This window comes from Protobothrops mucrosquamatus, unplaced genomic scaffold, assembly GCF_001527695.2.
Source record: "Protobothrops mucrosquamatus isolate PMUCROS unplaced genomic scaffold, P.Mucros_1.0 scaffold6284, whole genome shotgun sequence".
Taxonomy (NCBI): domain Eukaryota; kingdom Metazoa; phylum Chordata; class Lepidosauria; order Squamata; family Viperidae; genus Protobothrops; species Protobothrops mucrosquamatus.
The window spans coordinates 11923-27752 of record NW_015392113.1 but is presented as its reverse complement, the minus strand read 5'-3'; the positions used below and the strand labels follow the sequence as shown (position 1 = coordinate 27752).

Below are 15830 nucleotides of genomic sequence, written 5' to 3'. Positions count from 1 at the left end.
TAATATTTCAAAGGTTTCACTAAAAGTTGCTGAAGAATGCACTGTAGATTTCTGTATTAATTCACCAGAGAAACATTTCTGTCTGCTGACCAAAGAAAGGCACTGCATCTTTTATGAAAAGTGTTTGTAATGATGTAATTCCAAATTTATTTCCACAGTAATGCTTCTGTCATGGTTTTGATAGACAAGACCAGATAAATCAGAATTCCGAGGCTTGAGATTTCCTCAAAGAACATGTTTATTGATTATATAGTATCAGCACGGTCAAAAGTGAAACCACGTCTGAAGTTCCCTTCAAAGAAAAACTGCATTACAAAGTTAAACTTCCCACCCCAGTGCGATGCAATCAGCTACATTCCCCAATAGAAGAGTTTGGTGGGATTTCTGACCAAAAGCTCACGCTTCCATCTAACAGACAAAAATGACCTTGGTTCCCATGGGATAGTAAAATGTTTAATAGAAATCCTCCTGTTCTAGAACGAGCAAAAATGACTGCAGCCAGGTCGTTATAGAGTTGACAGCTTCCATATTTGGAATACCACAAAGGATACTGAGTGGCTGATAGCAAAAAGAATAGCTGGGAGAGATATAGAAAACAAATTAAGAAGTTAGATTTATTCACAGTGGGAAACTTTAAACTGGGGTGGGTGGGGGGGGGGTGTCCAATCTTAGCAACTTTAAGACCTGTGGACTTCAACTCCCAGAATTTCCCAGCCAGCCACGTTGGCTGGGGAATTCTGGGAACTGAAGTCCACAAGTCTTAAAGTTGCCAAGCTTGAATCCTCCCTATCTTAAACTTGTATTGGGTTACATCAGGTACGGCCTTTTCTTTCCTTTTCTTTTTCTAATAAAAATGATATGTGATAGTGAGTAACACTTGATTCACAATGCTAAAGGTTCGATTGGCTCAGCAAAAAGCAGGAACTGGCCTTTCAATGAGCAAAAGGTTGCATTTTTTCATCTACATCTCAGAAAGTCTGTATTCCTCCCCACCTCCTGCCACTTATCAGAAATATATATCTCCAGAAGTCATTGTTCCCAAATAACGGAGGACAACAGAGCAAGTGCTTATTTTATGTACTTGTTTAATTTATAGGCCACCCACCCAATCTCCATGACTCTGAGCAGTTTACATAATACAATACTAAAAATATCAAAGACACTAAAAGTTAAATTAAAAATATTTTAATGTAATATTTTAAATTTATGTCAAATGATACAATAACCATATGACTTTGATAATCTACCTAACATTCAATTGTTAATTGCAACGAAGACTAGTATGTTTCCTAAGTCTTCATGAAAAATTCAGTCATTCAACCTCATAAATATTGGAAGACAAATTACCTAAAGTTCTTTGTCTCAATAGGAAGGAAGACACATGTTTTATGTAAGTCTTCATCACAGTTTAGATCATTTATCCTCATAAATTTGGAAGATTTACTACCTAAAGTTCAACTGTTAATTGCAACAAAGACTAATATGTTTCCTAAGATTTCGTGAAAATTTCAGTCATTCAACCTCATAAATTGTGCATTATTAACCAGGTAAATTTCAACTATTAATTGTAATGAAGACTAGTAAATTAGATAAGCTTTTATAAAAAGTTCAGTCATTCAACCTCATAACTTTGGATGACTAAAATTTCAGATGACCTAAGTTTCAACTGTTAATTGCAATGTAGAATGTGAAGTTAAGTGAGCTTTTGTGAAAATTTTGGTCATTCAACCTCATACATTTTGGATGACTTAAATTTCAATTGTAATTACAATGAAGAATAAGAAGTTACATAAGATTTTGTGAAAATTTTAATCATTTGATTCATAAATTTTGCATGAATAAAGACCGAAGTTTCCCATTTAAAGGAAATGAAAACTAATATCTCACCCAAGTTTTCATCAACGTTTAGATCATTTAAACTCACCACTTTGAAGATTAACAACCAGATATTATTACTTTCAATGAAGACTAGTAATTTAGGTAAGCTTTTGTGAAAATTGTGGTCATTCAACTTTATAGATTGTGGATGACTAACTAGCTAAGTTTCAACTGTTAATTGCAATGGAGAATATGAAATTATGTAAAATTTTGGGGAAATTTTGGTCATTCAACCACATAAATTGTGGGTGACTAACTACTGGTAGATAAATTTCAACTATTAAGCGCAATGAAGACTAGTAAGTTAGGTAAGCTTTTGTGAAAAATCTGGTCATTCAACAACATTAATTTAGGAGATGACTAACTAGCTACGTTTCACATCATAAAGGAAATGAAAGCTAGTACCTAACCTTTCATCAACATTTAACCTCATTATTTTGGAAGGTTAACTAACTAAGCTTCAATTGTCATTGCAATGAAAAGTAGTATGTTTCATAATCTTTCGTTAACACTTTGGTCATTCAACTCATAAATTGTGCATTACTAACTAGGTAAATTTCAACTATTAATTGTAATGAAGACTAGTAAATTAGATAAGCTTTTATAAAAAGTTCAGTCATTCAACCTCATAACTTTGGATGACTAAAATTTCAGATGACCTAAGTTTCAACTGTTAATTGCAATGTAGAATGTGAAGTTAAGTGAGCTTTTGTGAAAATTTTGGTCATTCAACCTCATACATTTTGGATGACAAAATAGTATTAAAACCCTGGATTTCACATTTTAAGGAAATGAAAATTATTATGTTACAGAAGTCTTCATCTAAGCTTAGAATCAGATCATCTAGTCTCATAACTTTGGAAGACTAACTACCTATTGTTTAATTGTTAATTGCAATAAAGACTAGCATGGTAGGTAAGCTTTTGTGAAAATTGTGGTCATTCAACCTCATAAATTGTGGATGACTAACTACCTAAGCTTCAACTATTAACTGAAATGAAGACTAGTACATTAGGTAAATCTTTGTGAAAATTGTGATCATTCAACCTCATAAATTTTGGATGATGAAATAGTATTAAAGCTTTTATGAAAATTTTGGTCATTCAACCTCATATATTTTGGATGACAAAAGATCTAAGCCAGGGTTTTTCAACCTTTTTACCGATTGTACCACTTTTAGGATATGGCAATATTTGAGTACCACCTAGCAAGGTGTCAAAAACTTGATGACAAAAAAAACCTGTTCAAAGTTGCAATTGCACTGAAATGACTTATGACCTTTTTTCACACTTATGACCATTGCAGCATGCCCAGGGTCATGTGATTTATATTTGGATGCTTGGCAACTGATTCATATTTATAATGGTCACAGTGTTCCAGGGTCATGTGATCCCCTTCTGCAACCTTTTAACAAGCAAAGTCAATGGCAGAGTTGCTGGTGGCCAAGTGCTAAGGCGGGACTTCCTTTCCTCCCTCCCTTCCCTGCCTCCCTTTTTTTCATTCCCATCTCCTTCTGAAGGAAGAATTTGACCCCCCCCCCCATATTTTCCCTCTTCCATATATTGATCAAACAAGGAAAGGCCTCCAGAGACAGAAAAGACAAGCTGAGTGAACTAGCTTAAAAAGGCACATTCCCCTTTAAGAATTAGCTACTGGCTAGAAAGGAAAGTAAGGAGGGCAGCCGGCACTTAAGGAAGAAACAAAATGTAAGTACTGGCTGCTGGCTAAGGCAACCTCCCCAAATGGCTCCATTCATAAGTAAAGGAATGCTACAGGCAAAATCCGTCCAGGAGAAAAATACTTCAAAATCCCTTGCAGCAAAACTTACAGCTAACAACAGCAGAGCAATAGAAGCTAACACGAGACATCAGCCATCAGCCAAATAGAAATTGCCAAACACTCCTTAAGAACACAAAGCCCTCATTGCACAAATCCCAGAACTTCAAAGTCACAAAAGCACATAAGAATCCTTCCACTCTCCATCTCCTTCCCTCCTCCGTGCCTNCTGCCACAGCAGTTGTAGATCGGCTCATGGTCAGCCTGCTTGATCTCCTCTCCCCCCCCACCCCCACCCCCACCCTCACCCTCACCCTCCCTCACCATCCCTCTCCTTCTCCTTCTCCTTCTCCTTCCCCTTCAGTGCAGCTGACTCTACCTCCTCCCAAGGCTGCTGCTTTTTTCTCTCTCTCCCTCTCCTGCCCAAACTGCCTCCTTTTATAGGCTCTCCTGTCTCCACCCCACTCCTCCTTTCTCATGGGGGAGGGTGAGCCAGAAGTGAGCCTGGGGCCTTTACAGCTCCAGAGGACTCTCTCACTGTAAGTCCTTGCCTGTGCTGGCTCTTTCCCTCCCCCACTACACTTGGCTAGGCAGGGCTGCGTACTACCTGCCACTCATTAATGTACCACAAGTGGTATGCCTACCACCAGTTGAAAAGCCCTGATCTAAGCTTCACATCTTAAGAAATGAAAACTGGTATGTTTCATAAGTTTTCATGAACGTTTAGATCATTTAACCTCATAACCTTGGAGAACTAAGTACCCAAGCTTCAAGTTTTAATTGCAATTTTAATAGTAAGTTATATACTTTTTAAAATATATATATATATCATATAACCATATAAACCCTGCTCTCTTAAATGTGGACAGGTTGCCCAAACCCTGAATTTTGATCATGTCACCTGTAAAAATTAGCATATGATAGCATTTAATTATTTTGTTAAACAAATTACATGCTAGAGATACATGTGAAGCTTCCCTCCCTTTTTTTTTTTAGCTCAAAACAACCATTTCCAGAAATCAACAATAACTTTAGAGGGAATCCTTTGGATGTAGTGATTAATCAGTTCAAAACATTCCTTCATGTGGATCTGGACAATCTTCCAAGCACACAAATTGTAGTTCTTATTTTTCAAGAAGTCATGGAGCCTTTGGAAGTATCTTTTTACTCTCAACCTGGTCAGCTGCAATTTTTGATTCCTTGGAGATGTGGTGACTTGTTTCACCTCTGAATTCTCACAAGTTTCCAGCATCTTAATCTGCTGATCCAGTCCAATGTGGAAATCTTTTAAGGAGACTTTGGGCCAAACCAGTTTAATATGACTTTGTTTGAAGATAATGCCTATCTGTTGGAGGATTTCTTTAACAGCTGTTTTTGCAATGTCCACTTGGGATTCATCATTCATATCAATCAATATTTTTTCAGTGGCTTCAAATGAAAAATTAATGTCCTTGATACATTGTAGAGGAATGGTTGATCCTATATTACTACTTAGAAGATTGAAGTTGATCTGGTTGGCTTTTAGTAGCTTCCTCTGAAGTTGGTTACAGTTCTGAGAAGAGATTCCACCAAAGGAGATTATCCATATGCAAATATAGAGACAGCAATTGTTCATAATCATGGTTAAGGTGAGTTAGTAATTGCTGATTAGCTCTTTCAAAAGATTTTCTGAGATCTGCCGCATTTTTCATTTAGTTGTGGTATTTATATCATCAGGGATTAAACCTCCCTACGGTTAGTAATGTCCACATAAAGTTTGATAAATAACTACCATAAGGTTCAACTTTCAATGAAAACTAATGTATTATGTAACCTTCATTAAATTTTTGGTTATTTGACCTTAAATTTTGGAGGACAAACTACCTAAAGTTCAATTCCTAATAGGCATGAAGACTAGTATGATACATAAGTCTTCATCAAAGTTTAATTCATTTAAGCTCATAACTTTGGAAGATTAACTAAGCTTCAACAATTAATTGCAACAAGGATAAGTATGTTTCATAGGCTTTTATAAAATTTTGGGGTCACTAAAACCTCATAAATTTTGGATGACTAAAGAATTAAGTTTCACAATAAAATAAAAACTGGAACATTACTAAGCTTTCATCAAAGTTCAGATCATTTAACCTTATAACTTTGGAAGACTAACTACCTAAGCTTCAACTTTTAATTTTGCAATGAAGACTAGTATATTTCCTAAGCTGTCATGAAAATTTTGGTCATTCAGTCTTATAAATTTTGGATGACTAACTAGCCAACTTTGAAATATTAATGGCAATGAAAACTGGTAGGTTAAGCTTTTATGAAAATATTGGTCATTCAACCTCATATATTTTGAATGACTAAAATTTTGGATGACCTAAGTTTCAGCTGTTAATTGCAATGAACAATACAAAGTTGTATAAACTTTTATGCAAATTTTGGTCATTTAAACTCATAAATTTTGAATGACTAAAGTTTTGGATGACCTAAGATTCAACTGTTTATTGCCATGAACAATACAGAGTTGTATAAGCTTTTATGAAAATTTTGGTCATTCAGCCTTTTTTGGATCTATAAAATTTTGGATGTCCTAAATTTTAACTGTAAATTGTAACAAAGAATAAAAAATTGTGTAAGCTTTTGTGAAAATTTTGGTCATTCAACCTCATACGGTTTGGATGACTAACTAGCTAACTTTCAAATATTAATGGCAATGAAAACTGGTAAGTTAGGTAAATTTTTATGAAAAATTTGATAATTCAACCTCACAAATTTTGGATGACTAAAGTTTTGGATAACCTAAGTTTCAACTATTAATTGCACTGAACAATGCAAAATTGTGTAAGCTTTTGTGAAAATTTTGGTTATTCAGTCTCAAATTTTGGATGACTAAAGACCTAAATTTCATATTTTAAGGAAATGAAAATTAGTATCTTACCTAAGGCTTCATCAAAATTTAGCTCATTTAATTTAAAAATGTGGAAGACTAACCAACTGAATCTCAACTGTTATTTTCAGTGAAGACTAACAAGCTAGATAAACTTTTGTGAAAAATTCGGTCATTCAACCTCATAAATTTTGGATGACTAAAGACCTAAGTTTCACATTTTCACACAATGAAAACTAGAATGCTACCTAAATAAGCATCAGATTTTAGATCATTTCACCTCATAACTTTGGTAGACTACCTAAGCTTCATCTTTTAATTGCCATGAAGAATAGTATGTTTCACAAACTGTCATAAAAATTTTATGCATTCAATCTGATCAATTTTGGAGGGCAAACTGTCTAAAGTTCAACTCGTAATAAAAATGAAGACTAGTACTGGTATGTTACGTAAATCTTCACCCAGGCTTAGATAATTTAATCTCATAACCTTGGAAGACAAACTACCTAAGCTCTAACTGTGAACTGCAACAAAGACTAGTATGTTTCATAAGCTTTCATGAAAATTGTGGTCATTCAACCTCACTAATTTTGGATGACTAAAGTCCTAGCCTTCGTATTTTAAGGCAATTAAAACTGTACATTATATAAGATTTCATCAAAGTTTATTTCATTTAATCTCACAACAAAGAATGTAGAATATGAAATAAAACGATTGGGAGGAACCTTGGAGGTCTTCTAGTCCAACTTCCTGTCTAATCTATACTACTCCAGACAAATGGCTGCCCAGTCTCTTCTTGAATACCTCCAGTGATGGAGCACTGACGTCAGGCTTTATTAAGGACAAAAGAGTTACTTTTCACTTAATTATGTCTTAGTGAAATAGTTTCTAAAAACAGTTTAGACCAAGGGTAGGCAACCTTGGCTCTTTTATGACTCGTGGACTTCAACTCCCAGAATTCCTGAGCCAGCCATGCTGGCTCAGGAATTCTGGGAGTTGAAGTCCACGAATCATAAAAGAGCCAAGGTTGCCTACCCCTGGTTTAGACAGATTAGAATTTTTTACCTGACAGGAGAGGGGAGAGGAAAATAAACTTATGGAGTTTTCACCTTGATCTACACTTGTATCAAATGAAATGGAACAAAAGAAAAATACACACAAATATTAAAATAATGGTCTCTCACTGTCCAGCCAGTCAACATATAATTTTGCTAGCTGTAGCTTGGCAGTCCCTTATCAAATAGCAGATAAGATGTTCTTGAGAGCTGGCCTTGAAAAGCCAACCTTTACAGCACTTTGGATGGAAAGCTGAACTCCTACCTTCTTTATCTTCAGAAAATCAGTCTTCTAAAAATAAATCATGTCAAGCAGTAGGTTTTGGCTACATGTTTCTTTTTTAACGAGAGGGGAATGAAGAAAGTAAGAAGTCTTCCCCTTGATCTCAAAAAGCTGATTGAAACCCAACAGGAAAAAAAAGACCCAGTCCATATACCTCTTCCTACAAAACACCCTGAAATGGAGCTAAATTAGAAGCGAGGGATTTAATTGTTTATAATAAAGAAAAGGTACGTTTCTTATAATTGATTTTTTTTTCAAGAAATACATGCTGTTTTCTAAATAGTAGCCACTTCTCCAATTAGCACTTTTCATCTATATGAGTTTTTAAATATATATATATATTGAAGCAGAAAAGTGAAAGTCAAGGTATCTTCACAATATACACTGAAAAAAAAGTTTAATACTTCAATGTATAAATACAGAGACATTATTTAGCACTATAACGTATTCCAAAGAATCTTTCCAGGGAATAAACCTTGAAACCCTCATCCAACATGTCTACTATGACCACAAGATATTGGTGTCTGTTCACTTGCCTAGGGATCTTCTTGACTGAAATTTCATCCCAAGATTGTAACCAACTTCGCAGCAGGCTACATGAAACCAACCTGGGCAACTTGAATCTCCTAACAAGAAATATAGGATCAACCATTCCCCAACAATGTATCAGGGACATCATAGATTCCTCACTCTATACCAGTGAAGAAAATCTGATGAATATGGTAAACAAATTACAGGGGGAGAATGCCAAGGTAGCTATTAAAGAACTTCTCCAACAGATAGGCCTCATCTTCAAGGAAAGCCATAGTGAATTAGTTTGGGATGAGAACTCACTAAGAGAATTCCACATTGGACTGGATCAAGAGGTAAAGAAGACAGAAACTTGCTGGAATACTGAGGTGGAACGTGGCATCAGATCTCCAAGATGTCAGAAACTGCAGTTCACCAGGCTGAGAGTGAAAAGATATTTTCAGAGGCTCAGAGACTTCTTGAAAAACAAAGAGTACAATCTGTGTGCCTGGAAGGTTATCCAGATCCAAATCAGAGAATGTTTTGAGTGGATTAACCAACTCAATCAAAGGATTCCAAGTGAAGGTACTTAAATAATCACTCCAAATTGAATATTTCTAGCATACAGTTGAATATTTCTAGGATACAGTGCAGTCCTTTTAATCAACTCAGTAAAAGGTTTTCATCATTTTGATTTGTTATTTGAAGGCAAAATTTAATGCTTACTCCATTTTGCTACATAAATTTTAAAAAGAAAAAGAAAAAGATATATCCAGAATGTCAGCACTGTATTTTAAAATAGGTTGCAAACTGGAATAGAATCTTTCAATTTTTTTGTGAGTGGTATGCATATGTTAAAAATGTTCAGTTTAAAAAAGGAAAATGTTTTATAATTACAATAATTGTAAAACTCAATTTTAAAACTTCTCTTTTTGTTCTAGGTTGATATGCTCTCACTGATGCAACAAAATCAGGAAAATGAAATCATTCATCTTTCACTGGTGACTTTGACATATCTTCAGAAAACATAAAATTCTTTTTTACCGCTTCCTGAATTCTTTTACTTAAGTAAAAATAGAAGTAAAAATGGCAGAATCTCTATAAAATATCCACCTATTGAAAAACATTCTTTCCACCTTCTGAAACCTTTTGAAGTTTTGTTACTTATGATTTCCATCATGAATTATGTTTCCTAGGTTTTCTTTCCATTTAATTAACGTATGTTTTATGTTGTGATGATTAGGACAAGAAATTTAAAGGCACTTCATACTGAAACCAAAATTTAAGACTTTTGGACTTCAATTCCCCATGCTGGCTGGGGAATTATGGGAGTTGGACACCAGAGCCCTAGAACATTCTCTGAATGCCTTGGGAATTTTCTTTCTTTGGCAAGAAATCCCCACCAAACAGATTTTCTTGAAATAAAATTGATACTAAAAGAAAAAGATTGTAGTTTAAGTTTAGCTAGATATCCAGCTTTCCATGGAAGCATAAGGTTTTTGTATTAAAAAATCAGTGACTGTAACAATTATGAAGTATCATCATGTATACATATCTTTAAAAAGCTAAATATAATGTTACTGTATTTTTTTCCATTGTAAATGGCGATCCTCTTAAAACATCATAAAATATTATTGTTGTGTAACCTGAAATCTTATTTATGTTGCTTATGAATATTGATTTATTTTTGTATATTGTATATTTTTGTTGGTTTTATTTATTTTATTTATTTTGAATTATCTATTTATTAAAAATGATAGCTCTAGCCATATTATCAATTTGTATTATTCCATGTATTTGGAAAGTATTGTGGTGAGTGACCCTTATAGCTATTTTTGGATTACAATTACAGCATTTACAGTTTAACTTGGTGCTTATTTATATGGAAATTGATGTCAGTTGATCAATAAGACTTTCTCTCCCCAAAAAATCTGGATATGATAGCACATTAATTTAACTTTTCATTAAATGTTTTTAAAACCAGTGGAAAGCATAAAAAACTAAAATCTGGCCAATAAATAACATTTCAGATATTTTCCCCCTTTATTTTATATGATCTAGACTAGGAAATAATAGTATAGGACTATAGAGTATAGAGTAATTTACTCTTGGTCAACTTTATACACAAACAGGGATTTTTAAAAAAATCAGTTCAAAAATCAATGCAGAAATTATATTCCCTTTTCTGAATGTTCTAGAAAATTTATGTTAAGAACTTCTTGCCTGTGGCTCAAAATGTTCTTTTTTATGTAAATTATTTCACACAAATGGGAAACTTTAACCATTTTTCTGTATTCCAGCTTAACTATCAATTAGAGTACAATGTACAGATTTGAATTCCACCATCAATCCTTCCCAGAAAGCAAAATACTTACTGTCTCATAATATATTTCATTGCTAAATAAACCATTCAATTAAAAATAGTGAACTACAATTTGAAATACAAAAGCTTACTCAGAAGCTGGAGATTGACTCCAGATACCATCAAACAAAGTTATCTCCAGTTTCTGCAAATTTTATGACTTCAAAAGTTCCCTGAACTTTTATCATATCAGCAAATTGTGACATTCAGACTATGAAAGGCCAACATGTTAAATGAAGCTTGTCGCAAATTTATATATAGTTTATTAAAACCTATAGCTGCAAATAAATGTGCTTACATTAATATACCAAGAGTGAAAAAAGTATGTATATGTTTAACCCACTTATACTGATGCCCTTATTACATAACGAAATGTAAGATATATATTGAAGGGGCTAAATTTGTATTGTTTTGCAAGTCAATTGGATATGTGGTTACTTATTTTCTTGTTAATTACTTATATGATGTCTTCAGTGTTATTTATATTTTCATTCAAAATTATAAATGCTCTTTGCTCTCTTTTGTTTATTTTCATAGTGAGGTATTGAAAATAAAAGTAGTTAATTTTCTCCATCTGCTGCAAAGCCAGTAAAACTTCATTTCAATAAAAACTGTCCCTGTTGGAAGTTCTGGGATTCCTTGCAATCCCCACATTGCAGATCAGAAAAAAAATATATGAAGTTTTTTGGAGATGGGGTTGGAAATTCTGTCCGATGAGCTAATGCATAAGAAAAAAAAAAAGGATTTCCCCCCCAAAAGAATAGTAAATGTTAAAGGACCTGTTGTTTGTTAAGCATTCGTGATATCAGGGCAAATTATCACTATCCAAGAGGGGAGAATAAAAAGTACTGCCAGTTTATTCTAGAGTCCTTTTGAGTGTTTCTTTTCTTTTGTTATTGTTTTGCTTTGCTACTATCATTTGATTTTATTCCTAGTTTATACTAATATACACACAAACACACACATACGCACACACGCACACATTTAATTAAAAAAACAGAAAGAGTGTGCCAATCAGACAAATACAGAATAACAGAGTTGAAAGGGACCTTGAAGATTTTGTAATCCAACCCCCTGCTCAAGCAGGAAACCTTATATCAGGGGTCCCAACCCCCGGTCCGTGGACCAGTACCGGGCCACGGCATGCCAGCAACTGGTCCACACAAACAAGCAAAGCCCCATCCGCAGGATGCAGGCAGTCCATGAAATCATGCCCCCTTCAGTCCACGGAAAAACCTCTCTCCATTGGAACCGGTCCCTGGTGCCCAAAAGGTTGGGGACCTCTGCCCTATACCATACCATTTCAGACAAATGGTTATCCAATTTCTTCTTAAAAACCTCCAGTGTTGAAGTACCCACAACTTCTAGAGGCAAGCTGTTTCACTGATTAATAGTTCTGTCAACAAATTTCTTCATGTGTTGCTTCTTGTCCTGCCTTCAAGTGCTTTGATCCCTTCTTCTTTGTGGCAACTCCTGAGATATTGGAACACTGCTATTGTGTCACCCCTAGTCTTTCTTTTCATTAAACTAGACATACCCAATTCCTGCAGTTGTTCTTCATACGTTTTAATTTCTAGTCTCTAATCATCTTTATTGCTCTTCTCTGCACTCTTTCTAGGCTCAACATCTTTTTTATATCAGAGACCAAAACTTGATGCAATATTCCAAGTGTGGTCTTACCAAGGCACTATAAAGTCATACTACCACTTCATATGTTGATGACACCCAATCATGCATCTCTTCTTTGGTCCAAGGTTCCATTCCAGTGTCTGGAGCCTGGGGATGGGGAAGAAAGATTTTAGCTCAACTCTGCTAAGTCTTGAGGGTCTCACAGAAAATTTCTATCTTCATCTAGGGCAGAGGTCACCAACCTTTTTCGGTTGGTGAACCAGAGGGAAAGGGAGGGGAAGCATTTTAAATGTGCACATGCGCATGTGCACACACGCAAGGGGCCGCAAGCACACAAGCGATGCAAACAGGGCAGCGCTAGTGCCCGCATGATACTCGCTAGCCCTACCCTGTTCTTGTGTGGCACAGTGCCCGTTTTCACACCCCACAGCGTGGCAGCATCCCGTTTTCACACCCCATGGTGGCATCCCATCTTCGCACCCCGCAGGATGGCAGCGTCCTGTTTTGGCACCCAATGGTGCAGCGTTGTGCTGTGTTTGTGTTCTGTAGCATGACATTGGTCTGTTTTTGTGCCCCACGGCCATGGCGCTAGGGCAAGTGGGGGGATGTCCACGCACAGGTGCCTGCACTGGCCAGCCTGTTCCGCAGTCCAGTGGTCAGCCGGCCACAACCCACTACCTGGCCGTGGCTCACAGGTTGGAGACCCCTATCTAGGGGCAACACTCTTCCAGAGAGAGTTAGGGCAATTTAGAGATCTTTCTGGGCTAATGACTCCTGCTCAAAGACAGTGGCAATTTTGGCTAGGAGGGTTTTTGTATAGGTTTGTGTTATATAGGAATCTTTTGCTGTTGCCTCCATTAACTGGAGACCTTACTCACACTAATTCATACTTCCAAGTTGGATTACCGTAATGTGCTATACAATATATCAACTACAATACAGTATCATACAACAGTGAGAACAATTAGTCAATGGAATGGCTTGCCTTCAAAAGTTGTAGGTGCTCCAATACTGGAGGTTTTTAAGAAGAGACTGCACAACTGTTTGTCTGAAATGGTATAATGTCTCCGGCTTGGGCAGGAGGTTGGTCTAGAGGACCTCCAAGGTCCCCTCCAACTCTACTATTCTATACTCTGTTATTACAATTAGCCACAATAGAAGTAATCTTAGCCATCTGGTGGAGTTGATTCTTGGAGACCTCCCCCCAAGAGAAAATCTTCCTAAAGGAGTAAGAAGAAATACCCATAAGATAATACCCTGTCCTCTTTATTTTCCTTTAAACTCCTTATGCCATCTGCCAGCACCGCTTATTAAGAAGGAGTGAGGTGTGCTGGGTATGTTTGCCACTTTGAGTTATTTGCAAAAATAATAAAGGTAGGATACAAATACATAAATAACAGTAATAAAAATGTGCTATGTTTTCAATGCAGATTATAGTTCAAATCACCTATATGATAACATGCCAGTGTTTGTGTCGATCAAGATGTGATCAGATGTTATGGAAACAGCTTCATGAATTAACAGATTTGACAACTTTATTAAAAGAGGATTTTTGATCTTTTGGATTAAGTCGAAGAGTACCTAAAATGTTGGCAATCGTGAATTTGTATGATATTATCCTTTGTAATATATTTATATTATTTATAATTTTTATGAAAGGTATAATTGTAATACCATAATTCTATACATTCTTGGGAAGAAATTTGGCGATTTCTAATTTAGTTTCTTCCAAGTAAAGCTGCACAAGGTCTCACTACATTTATGTAGTTGCAATCAGGGAAGGAAGGAAGGAAGGAAGGAAGGAAGGAAGGAAGGAAGGAAGGAAGGAAGGAAGGAAGGAAGGAAGGAAGGAAGGAAGGAAGGAAGGAAGGAAGGAAGGAAGCTATATGCCCTATACAGAAGACCAACAAAATAGATGAAATAATTCAAAATACTACTTTTATTTGAAGTTACCATTTTAATAGCATTTAAAATAGACTTCTTGAATTTTAACAAGCAATGAAGACTAGCATAGTTTAAATATATCACATAAATAAATAAATAAATAAATAAATAAATAGATGGATAGATAAATAATATAAATAAATGGATAGTAAATAAATATTGGCCAGCAATGTATACATTGCTTTGTTATAATGACAAAACAAAAATAAATAAATAAATAAATAATACTGCAATTCTCTAGTGGAATTAATATTTAAAAAAAGAATTAAAATATTTTGTAAAATAGTTTGACCAGTATTACAACTGTGAGGCTTGAACATCTGCACTCAGTAGTTACAGTAATTTCAATTCTACTGGTTTCATTTGATATTAGGATCACGTATTTTACCCTGTATATAATACCATAGAAACGTGTATTATGTTTAAGGGAAATGGGTGAATGAAAGAACACAATTTTATCTTTTCACACAGAATTCTTTGATAAAAGTTCACGTTGGACTCTGTGGAAGCATAGGACAATTCATTGAAGCTTGACAAATTTTGCAGAAGAACCTTTTGCAATTTGTTTCGGAAGGACTTTTTCTGTGGATTTCCAATTTTTTGAATAAGGCTCCATTGTTTTACTTTACTTTTCATTTTTTAACTTCATGAAGCAATCCAGTCAAAGAGAAAGTAGAAACAGGAAACCTCAGAAAGCTTACTTTCTAGGAATAAGTGAAAGGCATCGAGTGAAAGCTGAGTGGTTTCATATTGCTGCTTTTGTAGCGTCATAGAGAGCAAGTCAAGCTAGAAGGAAAAGGAAAAAACAGTTAGGAATCCCTGTTCTTGTTAACAATTATTTAATCTGTTAAACATTTTAATTCAAATTAATAAACATAGTTTTCTTCTTGCTTTGTATAAAAGTGCCCTATACTTTTTTACCTAGCCTAATTTAAGCGAAGGAATTCCTAAAATGTTGGATTCATGAAAACTGTACGTCTACATTCAAAGGTCAAAGAGTTGTAGTAATTTAATTAAAAGAAGTAGTCTAGATGCTAGAGATGGAGGTTGAGCTGTATATTAGAGCTATAATGACAACATCTACATAGTGATTTCTTTTTTAGATGCAAAATGGCCAGTCAGAGGTCTTTTAAAAGAAACCGTACAATATAGAAAAAAGATTCTGTATTATAATTCCAAATTAGGGAATTGTAGAGTGAGATATTTTTATAGAATGAGATTTATTTTTTCATGGACCCCATTCGACAATCCTACATTCACATGGTTCACAACTGAGTTGTGCCATCACTTGGTTTCTTCATAGTTGCTGTATTAGAGATCTAAAAGCAACTTGAAGGACAATTCAGAGATGAAATAGAAAATCTCTAGCCAAAAGTATTCAATGGGAGCTACTATAGTTAAGAATGTGGAAAAAGAGTGTAGCAATTATTCCCATATAAGAATACAGAAAAACCTCAGTGTAGATTGTTAATAAAGATATTCTGTCAATGACATCAAACATAATACTTAAGTAATTCATACAAT

General features: G+C 35.0%; 2 protein-coding genes across 2 annotated transcripts; one reads left to right on the top strand and one right to left on the bottom strand.

The window, feature by feature from the left end:
- Nucleotides 1-4651: 4651 nt before the first annotated feature.
- On the bottom strand, nt 4652-5275 carry LOC107300162 (interferon kappa-like). Its single transcript, XM_015829503.1, has one exon. It carries the CDS (start codon nt 5273-5275, stop codon nt 4652-4654), a length of 624 nt encoding a protein of 207 aa, XP_015684989.1.
- A 3080-nt stretch (nt 5276-8355) lies between these two features.
- Nucleotides 8356-8964, top strand: LOC114923668 (interferon epsilon-like). Its single transcript, XM_029286947.1, has one exon. It carries the CDS (start codon nt 8356-8358, stop codon nt 8962-8964), a length of 609 nt encoding a protein of 202 aa, XP_029142780.1.
- Nucleotides 8965-15830: the final 6866 nt, after the last annotated feature.